Source organism: Leptonotus elevatus, chromosome 13, assembly GCF_054856555.1.
Source record: "Leptonotus elevatus isolate MCC_2025b chromosome 13, RoL_Lele_1.0, whole genome shotgun sequence".
Lineage (NCBI taxonomy): Eukaryota > Metazoa > Chordata > Actinopteri > Syngnathiformes > Syngnathidae > Leptonotus > Leptonotus elevatus.
Window position 1 is genome coordinate 11,678,542 of NC_141251.1, and position 20,920 is coordinate 11,699,461.

Below are 20,920 nucleotides of genomic sequence, written 5' to 3' on the forward strand. Positions count from 1 at the left end.
GACAGCATGGTCAGGACCTGGAAAGCAAATTAGATTCTGTAAACAACCAGATGCACATTGTGGTGTTGTGGTTTTCCCGGTGGGCTTGTTAAAGTGAGATAACTAAGCATATGCTGGACAGGAGCAGAGTTCACAGGTTATTTGCATTCCAACCAAACTCATTGATGAATTGATCATGAATGAAATGAAGCAGTGCTGTGACCAGTACACTGCCCCTATTCCAAAAGTTAACCGGGATAGGCTCCAGCGCACCTGCGACCCTAGCGAGGATAAGCAGCATAGAAGACAGGGAGTGAAAAACACATTTTGCATGTGGCTATGTGGTGGGTTGCGGCATTGGGAGTCTACATTTCGTATGACGTACTGTACAATTTTTTATACCACATAATTATAGAATAAACATCAAGTTAAGAAGGGTAATGCACAGATCTCCATTTCCATGGGAAACTGTTACATGTCCCTGAAACTTGCGATAAGCAACGGTACTTATATCCCCATTTTCAGTAGTCTACATTCGATAGATCTTTGACACAAATTAAAAATAAACCACAACAACTTTGGAAAAGCTTCATTTAACACTGAAAAAGATAACCAAAATAATTGATACAACAGGCAAGGAAAGCGGATCATAAAGGAATAATAATAATCTTTTGATGTTTCTGTGGCTTGCACTCTGGACACTTGAGGGGTTGAATCCATGACTAGCTTTTCAATGAGAACATGTCGAGTAGATATAATTTGGGCATTGTTCCTCAAGGAATGGAATTAAAGCATGAAGTAGGGATTGGAGCAGTGATTTTTTTGTTTGTTAGTAGTACATTTATGAAGGGTACCTGAGAATGAGTGATAAAGAATATGGACTGTGAAGCTAATACTGGCTCGACAACAGCCCCCCCCCCCCCCGCCCCCAACATCTTTGCCCTTGAGCAAGGCACCCCTACTTAACATTTACAGTATGTGTGCATGTATCATTTTATTTAAGAGTAGTTGAACTATCATCATAACTGTTTTGATTACACTTCATTAATGCTGCATTTTTTGATTTTGTTTTTTGGGACTGAACTATGCCGTGGAAGGCAAGTCATTTATCCGTTTTCATCATCCTTGCTTTACTTGATGGCAACTTCAATTGATACTGATTATGTCGTTCAAGTCCATTCAGATGGCAAATCAAGGATCAGAGGCATGTAGCGCTGCAGATGAGCTACACACTTGAGACATTGTGAAGACCACACTGGAACAATGGTCCTCTTGGAGGAGTAGAAAAGCCCCGCAGCAAAAAGAAGGTTCAAAAGCTAACAAAGGAATGTTGTCTACTTACCAGGGGCTTGTCATGAGTGACCTTATCTTGTCAGAGATGAGGACCTTTTGTGCTGCAGATGATTTATTAGCATATTTCCTCAGTTTGTTTTTCTCCTTTTATATTGTGATGGAGTGATAATGGTGATATTCCAAGCATCTGAAGTTTGTGTGTAAAAAGCAAACCATAAATAAGACAACTGTCATTCAGGTAGTGGCTGTGGCGTTACCTTGTGTATTTGTGTGTTTGTGAGCTTGCAGCCATTTAAAGGTCTATAATTCTTTATTTACCCACATTTAGCGTCTCCTTGCCTCCCACCCTGTCTAAAGAGAACTGGTATCTTAATCAGGGTCTTCTCTGGGTGTGGGCTCTGCTTTATTTGCCAATTGACATTTGGTGAATGGGTGTTACATGAAAAAAGCACCTCACAGCAAGAGGGAGAAGATCCACACCAAAACTCATTTCAGACATGTTGCGTTTGTGTGAGAAGAGGACTTTGATTTGCCACAGTCTGCTCAAAACAGCACGATTATCTGCACCACTTCATTTTGTTATTTAGCTGTATGTAACTCAAATATATTTCTTGGTTTTATTGTTTTGACAGTCCAATGAATGTATTATATCACGATTACCTATACTTAGGAGCAATCGTGCATTATCATTACACACTCACAGAAATATTTCAAGTCTAACTTAAGATTTGTGTATTGTACTGACAAATTCCCATTTACTTGTATTTATTTTTATTTTTTATTTATTTTATTTATAGATAATTTTAGCACAAATCTACCAAATAAACCTTCTATGATACATATTCATTAGTCTAATTAAGCCCATTTATTTGAAATGCATAATCCTCAGGTTTATGTATTTAGTATTAATAAAGTATACTTTTTTATTTGTATTGTTTTACGTCTTCATTCAGTTTCATCCCAAAAACATGAAAAAAATGAAGAAAAAAAATGGACATAAGTGTTTTTCACATAGTAGTATATTTATCGTGTATAGGCAACAAGATTATTATGCAATTCAAAAAATATCCTTTATGTATTTTAAATAAATACTCTCATTATTAATAATTTAGAGTAATTATACTTTATTAATACTAAATACATAAACCTGGGGATTTAGCATTTCAAATAAATAGACTTTATTAGACTAATGAATATGTATTATATAAGGTTTATTTGGTAGGTTTGTGTTAAAATTATCTTAAAAAAATGTAAATGGGAATTTGTCATGTAAAAAAATCAGAGAGAACAAAAATTACATAAATCTTAAATTAGGATTGAAATATTTTCGTGAGTGCAATAGCACTGGCTGATTGCCTACTCATTTTATAATTACTTCAATGGGACAAGATACAATTATGCAATATCCATAAATGCAGATTAGGTCAAATATGTATAACATTTAAAAAATAGGACAATTACACTTTTATATAGATAAATAAATAAATAAATATAATAGTTTCATGATTTAGGGAGCTTTTTTTTTTTTCCTGATATACTGATACAGCAATTTGAATTATTGTTTAGATTTTCCAAGCACTGCTGCTGAATATTTATCGTTATTGATGTGTTGTTGTTTTTTTACACATATACACACGTTGCTACTTGGCTTATGATAATCCGTCCATCCACCCATCCATCCATCCATCCATCCATCCATCTTTCCATCCAGAAACAAGAAACCGGAGTACCCGAAGAAAATCTACGCAGGCATGGGGAGAACATGCAAACGGCACATAGTAAAACCAAATTTAAAGATTAGCATCATGCAGCAGTGATGGCTTCCTTACAGGCTTTATGCTGAGTGCACTTTGTGCAAATACATCTAATTATGGAGGCTAGCCTCCACTCAGTTCCCACAGCGTTCACTTTAAAAAGCACTTTAAACAGTTAAGCCGAAATGAGGCAAATGCCGATAGGCTGTATAAAATGACGGCAACACCAAAGCACTGTGCAGTGAAGTAATGGCTCTAAGCCGCTCATTAGACAGCAGACTCACTGAGGGATGAAGGACGCTACTCTGCAGGGGGTTGCAATGTCAGTTTTGCTATGAGAAATGGAAGAACACTAGGAATGTGCTGTGAAGTACAAGTCAGCTGACAATGCAAACTCTCTTTGGTTCATGAGTCTCTTGCACTTCACGCTTTCAATGAATGAAGAGTGTTTCATTAAGTCAAATAAAACCAAGTGATGGGCCTTGCATTGTTTCTCTTGTTCATTAACTTCATGCTTTAACTGTTAAACGCATAAACACAAACAAAAGGACAAGAGAAGGGGAAGACGTTCGGGGCAGTAAAACAAACAGGAAATATAAAAGCAGTTGGAAGTTACAGAACTGAGAAGTAAAATAAAACAGAGACACAGCAAGAGGACTCTAGAAATATTTAGGCACAAGCTAATATTTTCCTCTTCACTGATGGCTTCTAGAAGAAAAAGCCATTGAATATCCTGGTTGCAAGATGACTAATGTGTGCTCACGCCACGTTTATGCAAAACGGTTGAATATGGACCATCATATTTACATGCATGACACAAATGTCATGCATTTAAATTTTTTTAATCTATATTAGTTATATGATACATAATATACAATACATGCAAATGTGCAACCAATTAACAAGCTAATAAAAAAACAATTAATTTGAATCATTAAACTTTTTCTTTTTTTTTGCAGCCAAAGAGATAATAAAGTATATTCCTCCCGAGTGACAGCTGTTAGCAGACTCCTTCTATTGTCTTGGAAGCAACTTCACATGAAGATCTTTTCATTATGCTAAACAGTAGAACGCATTAGCGCATAATTGAGCTGATCTTAACAAAGACAGATGCAAACTGATGACAGTTAGTCCCCTACCACCACTATTGCTGTGGTTTTAATGATTTACAGTGGCCCATTACTGGTGCTTATTGCGTGCTTGGTGAATAGGAACAATGTCTCATATTGAGCTCACACCTGAAAAAGCCACTTAGATCTCCAACCCAAATCGCGTTGTACTATATTAGCTGATGTCAAGCTAAAAACAGATCAGATCCTCTGACCTTTACTTAGACCCTTCTCTAAATACAGCCTGGTTTCCTGCTTGACAAATCCACTTATGGCCAACAAAGATCTCCAAGCCTATGTGCAACATCGCACCAAATGATGACTTCTGTCTACTTGTGTGATGGCTCAGGTAAGATGAGGGAGAATGTTAAGTGTCTGTTATTAGCATTCGAGCCACCACCGTGGAAAGGTGACATAACAGCTCAGGCCTTGCACACTATTGTCATCGGGGATTAGCTTCCCTCTTCTGCCTGTGTGTGTGCTGTTCCTCCATGGAGGATCCAACAACTTCACTGCTGCCATTGTGGAGAAGGCATCCTGCAGGATTGCCCAAGACGCTTGGTAAACACAGGAAATACAAAGCCCCTAAATGCATCCCTACTGTGTTTGGAAGACTGCCATGACAACACATAGGGGATCTCCTGGAGAGCTGGGCTGTTTGTTAGCTGGAGACACACTGAGATATGTCCAAGCTGTGCCCTCCTGTGCAATAGGGTGTAACTTTATCTTGTGGGCTGTCTGTCAAAGTAAGAAGGGCCGCACTGCAGAGACTTGGCATTTGTTTGAGGCTTGTGAAGGAATGCCAGGCGGGATAAAAAAAAATTAACCAAATGTAAATACTCTAATCTTGGTGTTTTATCTTAAGGTTGTAGATAAGGCTGCATTAACTACACCCTGGGTTTTGACACAGGATATGCTCTGGCATTTGTTTTGCATGACCATGGATCACCCCAGCCAGACCCCCCCCCCCCCCTTCTACTCAGACCAAATCAAAGGTCATCTGGATACCACATCCGAGCCAAAGTAGCTCAACCCCCAGGCCCTGTATTCACTTACAGTTGCCCCTTTTTTGCACTGCACCCATTATGAAAAGGCATAAAGGTATCAAAATAACTATACCATAACAATTTTTGCCAAAAAGTTTCTGGCACCCTTTCATTACAGTATCAATCGCAGTACATTGGTGGAGGGAGACACCACAGTCATAATGTGTAATGTAAAAACAGCAGAGGAATATTTTCAAGTTCTGCTTGCTTAGCAAGTGGCAACGTAAGATGGCTGCCGTGTAAGTAGTTCCTCTGTAAGATTCCTTGCGAATAGCGCATGTGCAGAACACAAACCAACGTTCCATTCAATGGCAGTACCCTGAATGTGTTTATATGACCAAATGCTGTATTTGAATTAAGATTAAGATTCACTGATTGTTACACCCCCCAAGTGGGGCGAAATTCATTCTCCGCATTTGACCCATCCCCTGAGGGAGCGGTGAGCAGCAGCAGCGGCCGCGCTCGGGAATCATTTGGTGATCTAACCCCCAAATTCCAACCCAAGTGTCAAGCAGGGAAGCAAATGGGTCCCATTTTTTAGAGTCTTTGGTATGACCCAGCTCAGGGCGGACACTCTACCACTAGTCCACTGAGCTGAAAAATTCAATTCAAAATCTGAATATTGCCAATATTTGAAATGGTTAGCGAGTGCATGCTAATGTAGTCATAGAGTGTACACAGGAACGGAGTAGAACATAAATGCTCTGTGACAACATAATCAAAGAGCATTCAAAGCTGATTTTTGCCATAACGTTTGTGGTACTCTTTCAATATTTGTATTGACAGTTTATTGGTGGGTTGCACTTACTATTTTTTCATGGCTAATCATATAATTGGGTTAATCCAACAAAAAGAAAACTGACTTTTAAAGGGGAAGTCCACCTTAAAAAATTCTTGACAATAATATTTTATATGTGACCTCGCTAATCTAAACATGACATTCTAATTAATATTACATTTGTGGAATATGAGTTAAGCAGCAAAATCCAGCCGTTTTTATCCATCTCAATTTTGCCACTTGCTGTCGACTGAAGATGATATCACAGTTGCTCAGGGCTCAGGCAACAACCTGTTTTCTGAAGCCGAGCTGTGATTGGTTGTTACCTGAGACCTGAGCAGCTGTGATGTCATTTTCACTCGACAGAGAGTAACAAAATGGCTTCCTTCTGATATTGATAAAAAACTGCTGGATTTTGCTGCTTAGCTCATATTCCACTAATGCAATATTAACCAGAGTATCGTAGTTAGACCAATGGGGCTGCGTAGAACATATTATTGTTGAGAATTTTTTGTCGGGGTTGACTTCCCCTTTAAAACTGATGTAAATACCATATAGGTGCCTGAAATCATTTCAAATCCACTTTCTGGCTAATCACAAAAATACCATTGCAGATGCACAATTGCAAAATTCTACTCCACAGTCTCTTTGCTGTCGTGGCACAATTTGCTAAAATGTTTGCCGAGAAGCAGAAGGAGCTCGATGTTCTCCTCCATTCATGTTTTTTTGATAGTCTCATCCTCGTGGTGGGTTCAATTTGGTGTGCTTTTGGCACATTCCTGCTGTACTGTTTGAAGTGGGGGAACAGCTGTGCCAAACTGAATTGTTGCTGTGCTGTAGAAATTGGCCTAAAGAGAGTAAAAAATGTGTCAAATAGCCACCTTTGATAATGGAGCTTTACCTAGGCCAATAATTCAATGCTCTTTTCATGTGTGTATAGTGGGCATCCACAGTATGTACAGTTAACAAGTCAGAGCTCAGGCAAGGTGAAAAGTCATTGTGTCGAATGGCTTGACTGCCTTCTTTTGTTTAGCTTTTGGTGTTTTCATACTCTCATATTGCAGAAGGATGTCTCAACTTTTATGGATCTCACAGAGGGACAATATGCCTGTAAAGATCGTTAAGAGCACAGCAATGAAAAGGGTTGGGCATTGATCCCACTAAAGTGCACACAACCCTAATCAATGACATAGATCTGCCAGGGAGCCATGAGTGCGTGGGTGTCAACCTTGATTATATGACGCCTGCCGGATGCTGGTGAGCAGCCTGACTGGAACCTATAAGACCCCTGTCATCCTCTCTGCCATATTTTCTTCGTTCTTTTATGATTGCAGTATTTACAAAGTGGCGCCAAGCACATAAGCCTCGATGAGGTCATGTAGTGCATGAGTTATAAGTGATGCTTTGAACTGGCACATCTAAGCATGTTTGAATGATGTGTTGCTAAATTAATGCTTGTAGATGCATTTTATCTTGTTTTTTAATCTTACTTTGTGTTGTCTTGTGATATTTTGTGAGTTGCTGAATACTAAACCCCCTCTTTTGTATCGTAATCCAACCTGTCGAGATAGGCTTTTCGCCACAAACTGAGCATGTGGTTTACCAACGATTCTTTGAAGTTCAATTTTGACCTCATCCAGATCTGTGGAAACTCACTCACCAGCAATATTTCCTCTCAGGGGAGACATGCTGCGGCGCAAGTGAAGCTCATCTGTTTTGATTTTAATGTCTGAAATGCCTCATTCAAAAAGATGAGGGAGCTCAGTTGCAAGCAGCCCTCTGAGATCCTCTAAATCCTGTCCTTCATGTGTAAATCCCTCAACAAACTAGTCAAGAGTGTCACCCTGGGTTGTCCTGTTCAAAGAAACTTTGGGGTCAAACCAGCTGGGTCAACCTCCCTAAAAGTAACAAAGTTAGCCCCAAACTAACCCCATTTTCTCTAGAAACACATGGGGCCCCAGTTTAGACTGTCATTCCCCCTTACACTCCAGACCTGTTGTGATTTACTGCATGGGTACACAGTCCATATAAACATATCATCCACATGTCACCATTCAGCCCTCTGGGGGACTTTTCACTGAGCTGTGGGTCCAGATTGTTAAGATTTATCCATCCGTGTTCTTAACATCATGACCAGCACACAAAATGTTCTCAACAGATGCCGTCATCTGTGCCTGTAGCCCAATAAATCAAATGCATTAGGCTTGGTTTATCTTGAAGCACATTCACCGTCAGGTGTTAATGTTTATCTTAACAGCCGTAAAAGGAAGTCCAGTTGCCACCTTTTTATTTAACTTGTTTACGCCAGGAAGCCGTGGTGCGAACTGTCAGGGGAAGATAAAGGAAGATACGCCATATGTTGTCTTGATGCACTGCTTTGAAATACATCATTATGTCTTATTCTAAATAAATATAATTTATGAGAAACTGATGCCTCCTACTCTCCAATCTCTAGTCTGCTTTCTCCTGCTTACATCACAAGATACATGTTCTTCCTATTCTCAGTGCAAAAGGTTATGGCCAGCTCTCCCCCATAAGTTACTTTGAATCATGTTTCTAAGAGACATTCATCAGTATGATGTATACAAATAACATACCATGCACCATTTCAAACTTTTGACCTTTTAAATGGATCATTTAAATGTTCCAACAACACATGATATTGTTATATAATTTGTCACTCTTGTGTGTTTTTACATATGGAATTGAGCATTTTTTGGGGGGGGATTTTACCACAGTGATTATCTGTGCTCCATACTTCTGGGTAGATAGTGACAGCTGTCTGAACTTCTGGGTGCAAAGACTCGATCAGTCTGTTCCCTGCATGACCCCTGACCTCTGCACTAAGAGAGGGGCGGCTTGTCCAAATCACTCAAGAGGCAAGACCTCAGGGAGTCTTGCGACTTGTTAGTGGAGTCGGCTGAGATTACCTTTGTATGCTTCACAGTATCATGTTTGTTTGCCTTTTTATTTATTTTTGCCCTGAAATACAAAAACAGTGAAACGGACACTAATGAAATAAGTGAAACTGCAGAGCAGACATCCAGAACTCTGTACATGCTGAAGAAAGTATCTTCTGCAATCTCACAGTGACGGTAGCCTCTTCACTGCACCTGTGAGCTTTGCTCTGTTTCATCTGGGGAGAAGAAGCCAACCACTAACAATACCTGAGAGACAAAAGCAAACAAACCAAACAGCAATATTGACCCCAAGGAAATGCCACACTTTGCCCAGTAATAAGCAACTTCCCCCTGCTGAATAAAATTTAATTGGACAGCCTCACATGCTTTGGAAAATGTATTGTGTGTTTGTGTACATGGAGTTATATCTGAATTGATTTTTCTACCTTAATCATGCGCTCCAACATAGATACATTCCTTTAAAATAAATGAATTTAAACCCAGGCCATAAAATAGGGGATTTGTGATCATAAAATTAATAGAATATTGACACTTTCAGACTTGACATTTAAAAAGGCTCAAGCACATTTGGAGAGAGACAAGCAGGGATCTTTGGATTAAGTCTAGAATATTTTAATCAGTGTTAGACTTGAATCCATTAGGCCTTTTGTTGGTTTTACTGAAGGAAGCTCCAGATTTCCAGCAGCCATTGTGAAAGTGCTGGCTGTGGATTTATGGCCTCTTGGAGAACAGAGCAGTCACACGTGAAGAGCAGCCAAATAGTGTGGAGGAAGGAAGTGGAGAGATCTGCATCAAGTAAATTGCATGGATAAATACTCTTAGTAGTATAATTCAAGACAGATAAACAATAGTTAGGGCCAAAAGTATAAGAGCAATAATTTCCTAAGAATGAACCAAACTGTCACATAGCCATAATCTGTAAATTGTCTTCTCCTGAAATATTGTTTGAGTCCAAATTGGCAGTTGTAACGTCAACTCCAGACTTTTATATTTCATTTGTCTTGTCTAACAATGGAATGGACCGCACATTGCTCTGAAAATTGAGGTACTCTGCAAAAAATGATTAACACAAATCAAATGCTCAACTTTATATTCCCGTGAAACCTGTAGACTTCAATCACGTGTTTGATTTAAAATGAATTGTGGTGATGTATAAAGGCAAAAACCACAACTCTGTCATTGTCTTAATAATAGTCCTGGATATACAGTATAAGTAAAAGTCTAATATTTCTCACTCATGGGATCTATGTAGAAAAAAGGGTCACATGTCAGGAGGAATTTACGTTGGTTGGTGAGGGACTTGTTAGTGGCCATATGGGAGCAGAAAGGAGTGCCATGGGGCTGGAGGGGGGTACCTGTAGGGTCCCATGTACTCCTGTCACTCTGATCTTATCAGGGGGCCTGGCCAAGAGGAGGACCAGCTGTCACTCTTGCTGCGCTTTTGATGTCCTCTTCCAGAGCTCACACTCACCATTTCAGAGCAGCCTTGTTTTTGATCACCATGAGATTTAAGTGGCTTTGTTGGTAGGTAAAGTCGACAAACCCCATAGTTGAAAAAAAAAAAAAAAGCAAGATAATGCAAGGTAGTCCCAGCCCAAGGACACATGTGGGGCCGGGACAGCTGAAATGAGTAGTTGAGAGCCTTCAGGCTCGACAAAAGAGAGGCAATCCTCTGAAGTGACACAGGACATCCTGCTCATAAAACAGTCAGGACATCCTTACAGAGAAACCGAGTCTGATAATAGAGGAAGCACCATGCATTCAACAGAAACACTCACTACTTCCCTTGATGAGCGCATGGCCTCTTTTGAAATGTGCGCACAGTCCCGCTGCTTCTGCCAGAATGGCGTGATTATTTTTGCCTACTCAAGCTCAAAAAGTTCAACAAGCCAAACTGAGGCAAATATAACATCAACAGGTTTCAGACAGCCAAAGATGTAAAATATGTATTTTTTTTTTAAGTTTACTGGCTAATTTCTTGTATAATTACTTGTTATTCTCTCCAATTTGCCCAACTCTATAGTTTGCTAATGACACATTGGGCAACAGCAGTCCCATGAACAGCGTAACAAACGTGCTAATAATGAAACTGAGCATAATGACACAAATATTGACTCTTTTTTTTAACAAAGTACAAGCAGTCTGAGTACTCAAAGCTTGAGTAGTCACTGATACCAAGTAAAATACTTTTGATACAAAATTATTTCCCCGCCAAAACAGATAATTTTAATGAAAGCTATGTATCTAAATTTTTCCTTAAAATTGCATGAAATTAATGGAATAAAAAAAATAATATTTTTTTAATTTCTAGTTCTTGATCGTAAAACAGCCACAAGAGGGTGGCTGATAACAGTATCGGCCTGATATTGATATATATATGTATATATATATATATATATATATATATATATATATATATATATATATATATATATATATATATATATATGTATGTATATATATATATATATATATATATATGTATATATATATATATATATATATGTATATATATATATATATATATATATATATGTATATATATATAAATATATATATATAGGTATCATTACTCGTCTATCCCTTAAAAAAAGTTTTATGCACACACACACACATTACGGCCCAAAAAATTCCTTGGCCGCAAAGGTTCGAACCAAACACTGCTTCGCATACATGCGCAAGGATTTTCTCTACTAGACAATTGCTTGGCAGGGGCAAATGCACTCACTTTGCCCTCAGTCACTATGTGTGCGTGCTCTCCATACACTGCGAACTTTTGAACCACCCCTTGACCACAGCTTGAAGGGAGTTGAAACAATGGTAAGCAAACACAGTGGAGTGAATGAAGGGATTAGCTATTAAATGACAGGATGTGCTTAAAGAGGAGCAGGTGGTGGCAAAGGAAGGGCCTGCTAAGCCTTGCACGAGTCGGACAGCGTGAATCTCTTTTGGCTTGCTCACCATTTGCTTTGGCCTTCAATGCACGTCTCTTTTATATTTGTCTTGCTCACTTCTTTTCCTTCACTTTCAATGTCTTCAAATCTGTTTTCTATCTTCATTGTCCACTTCTGCACAACCAGAGAAGCCTGCTCTTTAACTCCGGCTGCAGACAATTGACATTCATGAGATTGGACATTCCGGTCCAGCCCCATTCATATGTACAGTTAGCTAAGGGACAAAAGATACTATAGAGCCCATCCCCCATACAGAAGGGTGCCAAAAGGCATGTTTATCTTGCATTATCTACAAATCTAAAATATATAAATTAAAATATGTGTAGGCATAACTAATAGTACCCAGCTAGAGAGGTGTATACAATATGATTATTTATTATGCAACAGAATTATATTTATACTAGCTAAACTTAACTGATCTATACACTATACAGCACATAGTTTTATACATTAGACTTAAATTAAATACTTGATGTAAGATGATTCTCCACAAGAAAGCTTGATATCCTCACTGCTGCCAGTGGAAAGCTGGACATTAATGAGTCCCTCCCCGCCAGTCCCAAATCTACAACTATAAAAATACTTGGCTCCCCCTTCCCAAGTCAGAACATTGATTAAAAAAAAAAGAAAAGAAAGGAAAACGAAAACGTTCAAAAACTAATTATAAAATGAGAAAAAAATCCCGAAAATTACCATAAAATGTTCACAAAGTTGTCCAAAAATGTCAGAAATTTGATAGCAAAAAAGGCAGGAAAAGAAGTACAAAAATAGCTATAAAATGTCCAAAAAGGAAAAAGAGAGGCCAGAAATTAATACAATCTGTCCATAAAATTGCCAAAATAGTAAAAATTTATGAAAAATGAAGGATGAAAAATTTGGACAAAAAAAATCAAATCAAAAACTGTAGATAAAAGGTCAAATAAAATGAAACTAGAGACTCCAGACAGATTTTTTTGTTATTTACTTGGCCTAAAATGGCTCTTTTGACAGGAAAGGTTGCTGACCCCTGAGGTAGAGCAAAGAGGTGTGTTATGATGAGCCTGGAGACAGACTGTGACGGGCTGGTATAAATTAGGATTGGGGATTACCTCATCCTCACGTAAGAGGAGAACCCCTCCTCCAACTGTGGCTCAAATGAACCAAGTCAAAGTTTAATTAGCACCTGTCTGCGGCACACCCTTTGTTGTTCTTAGTCCTCTCTATGCTCTCTTTTGCGTTTGTTTGCAATGTTGTTCTTGTTTCACAGTTGTCACACTGTCACAGAATTGTTGAAGCGGTGTGACAATACACAACTGATATTTTTGATTGGTTACTTTGTTACACATCTTTAGACAATACAATTATGCTTTGACTGCCGTGCTAGCAGCAAGAGTCGTAGCTCAGTGACCTTATGTGTAACATGTAATAAGATCACTGTCTAAAGCCGCTCAGTGACTTGCGTTCTAATGACCTGAGTGATCATCCGTTCCAGTGCTGAGAGCACGTTTACCTATCGTATATCTCTTTGAATATTCACAACAATGTGCATCTGACTGGGTTTTAGAACATGCGCAAGTGGAACCTCATTGTGATTCATGAAATCTAGTCATACTGTACTAGTAACCAAACTAACCAGTTGCTGCTATAATATATTTCCCGTCCTATTAAATCCCTTTAGAAACTAATTTAGCCAAAATATAGAAATCCCTGCCTTTTAACAGAGCTGCATCTGATTAAACTCAGATGCATGGTTCTCTAAAAGAGCCGTGATTCGTTCTTTCTTTACTTTGGCAACTAGCTGTGATATTTCCACCAGTCTTTGTGGTGTCAGCACAAACGTGTATGATATTGATGAGAACTGACATCTGGCCATGTGTGTTCTTGTGCTTGATGTCAGAATCAGAGCGCCTGAACGACAATCTGTGTAATGAGATCCCACACGACATCTGCAGTCCTTCATTATGACTTGACAGGTACCCATGGGGAGTATTTCGGAAAGAGCCTCACACCTTTAAAACAAAATACATCGACTTAACTTCAAGGCTAATAAAATATCCAGGTAATAGTATCCTTAAATATTTAACTCACACAACTGTGCATTCATGGCGCAGTTGTCTCCAAGACCGTTGTCAGTCTTTTTTCTTTCTTTTTGTTAAGTATTAGTCTGTTGTTGTTTTTTAAAAGTATTATTAAAAGTATTTCTATGCACTTACATTTCCTCATAAAGGCAAGAGCGTAGTTGAATCAGCTGTAGATGATTGGGCCCATTGACAACAAAAAGGGAAGTAAAACAGACATGCTGAACATGAAAAGAAGATCCCAGAGACAGCAAGGATATAAAACGGCCCCCTGGCCCCTCTTTTGTAGACATTCTAAGTTGGAGATGAGCCAGTGCTACAGCTGCAAAGGTCAGCCAGCACACAAGGTCAAGCTGACAATGGTCCTGCTTCAGCCAACATCAAAGTTAAGTCCAGCTCTCTCTGAACAGCAGTTCTTAATCCCACCAAGGTCTCACTGTCAGCCACATAGAGAGGACAGAGGGCATACAAACCCCAAGTAGTTGATTCAGTTGAAGCAATTTGTAGAATTTAAAATGCTAACTTTGATGTGAATTGAGGCCGTTGCTCTTTAGACCCACATCTTGTGACGCGTATAAAGAACAGTTGCCCTTCAGTGTGCACTTTAACTCTAAGAAGTTTTCCTTTTCTTCTTAGGGAGCAAAGGTTTCTTGTTAAAGAAGAATGAGACTAAAAGAACCTCTGTAGTGATTATAGCTGCAGGGGAACACCATTTAAAAGTACAATTCGATGAACCACTGAGTATGGCATCCCTGTAAGCTTCTTAAAAATTCAGGTCAAAATGATGTTTGACGGGAGAAAATGTTATTACATATGACCACAGGAGATTTGATGCTTGAAAGGTTGGTCATTAGACAATTTGCCTTCACTAATAGATTTTTGCTTGCTGAATCTTTAAAAGAATTTCAAATTCAATTCGAAAGCAAGATTATATCTCAACTGTCTAATCTCCTTTTCATAGCTCAGCAACAATAAAGCTGCCATCAATTCCCTCCCCCAGCCCACAAGCTCAGTCAACTTAGCTGTAACTCTCTCACCTACCATCATCGCAATGTCCATCCATGTGTGGTGATTGTTAGTTTTAGTGCTTCAGCGCAAATGTGTTTACTTCCATTTGAATGTCTGAGTCCTGTTTCGCCTCACTAATTAAGCATGGCTGTCTGGGTCGAATGTTGAATCTGCAACTTATTAAGCCAACAGCTGGTCCGAATCAGGAAACCAGATAAGGAGCTGTTACAGATATCTGTGCTAAATTGGTTAGCCTGAGCAGGATGTTTGTTAGGATCAAGATGTTTAGTTTTCAAATGCATAACAGTCAACAGAATGTTGCTTACTCACATCTAAAAGCAGTCTCAATCAAACTCATATTTATTAGATACACTGTGAAAGTGAAGGGTGTATTAAAACGCCAAAGCAATATTCAATATTTATTAATGGGTAGTTTATTATAAGAAACATGGATTGTTAGTCAACGAAAACCAAGGCAGTAACAACAATATATACAATTGCATGAAATAATATTGGATTTACTTACATTTTTTTTATGCCTATAATAAAATTTCAGCATGACTAATATGACATGCATTGAGAAATGAATTACAATAATATAAATATTTACAAATAAGTGTGAGTATAATTGTGTTACACAAGCATGCTTTTACAACAACAACAACAAAATAAATTGGGGTTATAAATTCATCCATCCATCCATTTTCTTAACCGCTTAATCCTCACTCGGGTCGCGGGTGCTGGAGCCTATCCCAGGTGGTTTCAGGCAGTAGGCGGGGCTTACAATTTTTTTTTAATGAAAAACAATCAGTGCACTGAAAATGAGGTGAGAGTTTTCCGTGTAAGTTTCGCACAGTTCTTCGTTTTTTCGCCCAGTGACAAATATCTTGTCTGCGATAACTGTATTACACCAAGGTCATGACCTTTAGTGAGGCAGGCTGGAAGCGCCGAATCTTCTTTTTCAGGGCTCGTGAAGCTTTGATGCGGCAAGCTGAGAGCTCTGGTGGCGGGAGTTGCTGAAGGGTCTTTCCGGCTGCAATGGGCCCCAGAGAAGCCTCGGCCCATACCAGGTCGCCTTCCTCCTCGAGGCTGTCCAGATGGTCGCCCTCCTCCACGGACAGGCTGCTGTCAGAGTCGGAGAAGGACTGGAAACTCTGGTTGGATTCACTATCGCCAAACCGATTGGTGGTGTTATCGCTCAACTCCCCATCGCTGCTTGCGGCAATGGTGGAGTGAAAAAGCGACTTGCACTCAGCCGAGTACTCAGACTCGCATCGAGGTGGGTAGAGGTTGGACGTATGATAGGGTGCTGGGGGGTATCTGGTATTGAGTTTGGTATTGAATGAGTTAAACGACATGGGAGACATGAAGGGATAATGAGGTCCTATCCATTGGCCTGACTTGGCACTCATATTGTGGTCTAAATGAAGACTCCCAGGTGTGTGTGCAAAGAGTTCTTTAGACCTCTGGCGGAACTTCTCCCCATCAGATAACCACTTGTTAGCCCCTTGCCTCTTCTTCCTCTGCTCCGCAGGCTGCTCATACTCCAATCTGCGGCTGTTGCCAGACTTGCTCGCAGCTGGAGCAGGGTGTGGCTTTGGATAGACAGCGTGAGTATAGATTATTCCAGGGCCACACTGGCTTGAGTCTGAGCCTGAAGCTTGTTTGTGCTCCTCAGTTGGGCAGTGAGTGTATTTCTGGATGACCTTCACCTTTCCTGGTCTTCTTAGGTCAGCCTTGGACCCGTTTGATTCTCTGGTTCGTTCGCCAAATGAGTAGCCGTGCTGCTGCCTCAATGCGCGAGGCTTCTCGCTGCTCTTTCGTTTGGATTTTATAGCTTTGGTTTTACGGTCAGCTTGTTTCACCTTGACCCTCTGAGTTCCAGCAGGGACAAATTTGGCGTGGACAAACTGGGGGGAGACTTGACTGTCCTCCGCGCTTGAACTGTGAGACAAAACCGGTCTTTGTCTATGACCCTTCTTCTCTATGGGCCTCGTTTGTAGGCATTCTCCGCATGTCTTTTCTGTGTGGCCCCTCGATATAAAACCAGCATGCATTTTGTCCTTCTTCCTCGGTAAGGAAGTAGTGACCTCATCAGAGCTGTACTCTCTCATTACAGCAGGATAGGAATGCCCATATGAGACCTCCTGAGGTCTCGCAGACTGTTGGTGGCCTGCGTTATCTGTTGTTTCTGGACCGGAATGTGTCATGCAGTGTCTCTTCTGTTCATTATCTAGTGGCATGATGTTCGTTACTTGAGTTGGAGGAGGTTGAGGAAGAGATACCGGTTTCTGAGGAAACACAGTTACGACTTCAGGTGGTTCCCGCTGATAGTTGCCGTGCGTCTGCATAACCTCAGGGACTTTTTGAATGTGGGATTTGGTTAAGGTCCGCTGTAGGAGTTTGTCAATATAACCCAGAGTCTTGGTATCATAGCCCATTTCAGTAACCTGGCGCATGGTAGAGTTACCCACTGGGGGCTTGTCGCCATCTTGAAGTCCAGCCGATAACACCCCATGGGAAAAGATGGGACTTTGGAGGGCGACGGCATGCAAAGGACTTGGGTAGTGGTACAGTTCAATTCCATTGCGCGACATCAAATTGCTCTGGAACTTAGGGTCCATTGGAGGGATTTTTGGATTTGGGCACATTGGTGGTTTCTTAGCATCAACTGGTTTATAGTTCAGTCCTTGAGTTATCATCCTGTCTAGGTCACCTGGGAAACACAGCAAGCATAGAACATGAGTTAAGCTTTCACATGACATGTTAAGTGTTAGAGCAGCGGTGACCAAACGTTTTCCTCTGAGGGCCTGCATACAGAAAAATACAGTAGAAGGAAGGAAGGGTGATTTTTATTTAAAACTTTAACTTATAAACTCCAAAAACAGTTGGGTCAAAAATAACCCAAATTGGGTCCCAAAAAAAAGACCGACCCAACGTTTTGGTTTATTTATTTAAACCAAAAAGTTGGTTTAAATGAATAACCCACCAAACAACCTTTTTATTTTTGTATTTTTTTTTTAAACCATTTTTTTTTCTTTGGGCACTGATCCAACGTTTTGGGTTGTGCATAAGAAACAAAAATGTGGGTAAGAAAAAACTAAATGGGTCAAAAAGGGACCAATCTAACATTTTGGTTTATTTATTTAAACCAAAAATGTTAGGTCAAATGAAAAACCCAGAAAACAAACCATTTTTTGGGGATCAACCCAATATTTGGGGTTATTTATTTACTTTGTAAACGAAAAAGTTGTTCAAATGAGTAACCCACTAAACAACTTTTTATTATTTTATTTTGTTGAGACTAACCCAACTTTTTGAGTTATGCATGTAAACCAAAAAGTTGGGTCAAAAGAATAATCCAAAAACCTTTAAAACAAAAAAAACGGTGGCCGGACCACAAATGGCCAACAGGCCATAATTTGGACACCACTGTGTTAGAGCATTAAACTACATTACCAGTCAAGTGTACATACAGATATATACTGTACAGTAGTTCAATTAATACACCTGCTAGTCAATAAAATGTGAATTTTCATCTGAATGAAGGCGCACATTATTATTGGATTTCATCAAATAAAGTATGACTACCTAATGTTGGTTATTATATGAGTTTCAATTAATTTGATGTTATGCCTTCCATTACTACATCACTGAAATTAAACAAGAGTGATCGAGGAATGTCTACCTGTTGACACTGGTCTCGGTCGTCCAGGTTCAGTGATAGCAGAGCTTGCTCTGATCCTGCTGCTTCCCAGATGAAGGCCTGTTGTCCGAGTAGGGTTGGGGTGGGTTGCGCCTTCATCGGCTGAACGACGACGGTGCGCGTCGGCTTGTAATGGAGGGCTAACTTGAGAATTAGCTGGACTTGTGGGAGGGAGGAGGAGACTTGTCTGGGAGGCTGACAGGCACTCACTGTACACGGAGGTGCACGAGTTTGACAGGGAGCATGAGCCACCATCACTGAGCTCATAGAAACCTGGAGAGAGAACAAGTACTTAATGGCAAAACTCAATTGACTTTATGCTTTCTACCCTTAAATGTGGAATTATGTCGGGTAAAGTGAGTACACACACCTGAACTTGGCCTGCTGTCACTCTCCAGTTGCTCAGTGGAGGCCTTGCTTACATCCAGCTTCAGCTCACTTATTTGTTGGTCAAGCTGCTGCAGGTGAGACTTCAGTCCTACATCCTGTTTCCGAAGACGAGACTGTAAGAAAAATAGATTCTTTCAGACAAACACCGTAAAATGTTCAAGAAACACACTTGTAGATAAAGACAACTAATGTACAGTCCTTAGAAAAAAGAGGCGCTATTCAGCTGTGGCTGATTATTAACCCCAGCAGGACATGGGGGAGCATGGAAAAGCAGTGGTGGGTAACTCATTTCTCCCCCACAGCGAAGGCTGGCCATTGTATAAACTGCTTAGAGGAGCAAAGATTGGGGGTTGGTATGGAGGACTGTTTGCTTTGCAGCCAAGGTATGGCGTTATTTACAGTTGTTAACGGGTGAAAAATAATTACACGTTTAAATCATGTTGTCATGTATTTCCCCCCCCTGTAATTACAACTCAAGCGTTTAGAATATATAGCAAAAATGTGATTTAACTAAATTCGGTATATGGCTAATTTAAGATGGGATGTGAAAAGAATTTATGAGGTTCAGCACTTCACATGTATCACACAGCAAACCAGTGTAGCTTAGACATGCATGACTGTCCTGTTCACAAATGTTTATAACTTGTCACGGGTAGGACCTCACATTGCCAGTTGTCGGCAACACTCATGGGCAGCACAGATTGTCACTATTTACTAAAAAACACACCAGCCTTCAGTTTATTATTTCCTGGCATTAGCGGTTAATGATTGCGACTGACCCCCTGCAGCCTACAACAACACACACTATACTTTGCTACAGCAATGAACCTGATTTATGACTGCACTCCTTCTTCCTATTTCCAGCTGAGGGCTTGAAAGTTTGCTAACAAACCAAGGCATGCACATCAGCTGACTGCAACATCCATACTAAAGGATTAAAAGTTTATGTGATTTAAAATATTGTCATCAGAGCGCATGTAGGTGCCAGACTTCTATCTCAACTACTCTCTCTTATGACTTAACAACTATAACAACTTCCTACCAGCTGTTGCTTCAGAGCCGCGAGGGTCGCCTCCAACCGCTGCTCCTCGGCCCCCATCCTCCTGGCGTCCTCCAGGCCGGCGTGCACGCGAGTGACCGGTTCTTCCCGGTCTACTCTCAGGGCCCAGCTCACCATGTCGCCCTGTCTGTCCCGAAGCAGATGGAGCTCTTGCAGCCCGGCCAGGGCGGCTTGGAGCCTCTCTCCTACCCTGCTGCGGTCCATTCCCACGGCGGCGCTCATCATTCCCACGCATGAACCCTTCGTGCTCAGCATGATGGAGGGCAGACACCGTGCATATCCAGACACGACATACAATGAAGAAAATATCTTAGGACTGAAAGGTAATGTCTTGCTGTTTGCGGCTGCTGCTGCTAGTGACCTTCTTGGTTTTTCAACTACCTGATAGAGATACAGTACTCCGGAGCTCAGAGAAGACATTGAAGCTCCTCCCACGGACCAAATGGCCTCGCTCCCTATTGGCTGGCCCCCAGGCCCCATTCAACATCTGGTTCTAATCTTCCTTCCAAGTGTTCCCCGGAGCTGGCAAAATGTAGACAGTACGCCATTAAGTGTTATTGAGCAGTTTGCATTTATATTTGTTTTGTATTACTATAAATAACAATACACTTTGATCTATCTATCTATCTATCTATCTATCTATCTATCTATCTATCTATCTATCTATCTATCTATCTATCTATCTATCTATCTATCTATCTATCTATCTATCTATCTATCTATCTATCTATCCATCCATCCATCCATCCATCCATCCATCCATCCATCTATCTATCTATCTATCTATCTATCTATCTATCTATCTATCTATCTATCTATCTATCTATCTATCTATCTATCTATCTATCTATCTATCTATCTATCT

The 20,920-nt window shown here is 40.2% G+C and overlaps 1 protein-coding gene across 1 annotated transcript; it reads right to left on the bottom strand.

Moving 5' to 3' along the window:
* Positions 1-15,310: 15,310 nt before the first annotated feature.
* dact2 (dishevelled-binding antagonist of beta-catenin 2) lies at positions 15,311-20,416 on the bottom strand. The gene is made up of 4 exons (XM_086093214.1): positions 20,038-20,416; positions 18,976-19,108; positions 18,588-18,878; positions 15,311-17,615 (listed from the first exon to the last, which is right to left on the bottom strand). The coding sequence occupies exons 1-4, from the start codon at positions 20,308-20,310 to the stop codon at positions 15,805-15,807; spliced, it is 2,508 nt and encodes an 835-aa protein (XP_085949340.1). The 5' UTR covers positions 20,311-20,416; the 3' UTR covers positions 15,311-15,804.
* Positions 20,417-20,920: the final 504 nt, after the last annotated feature.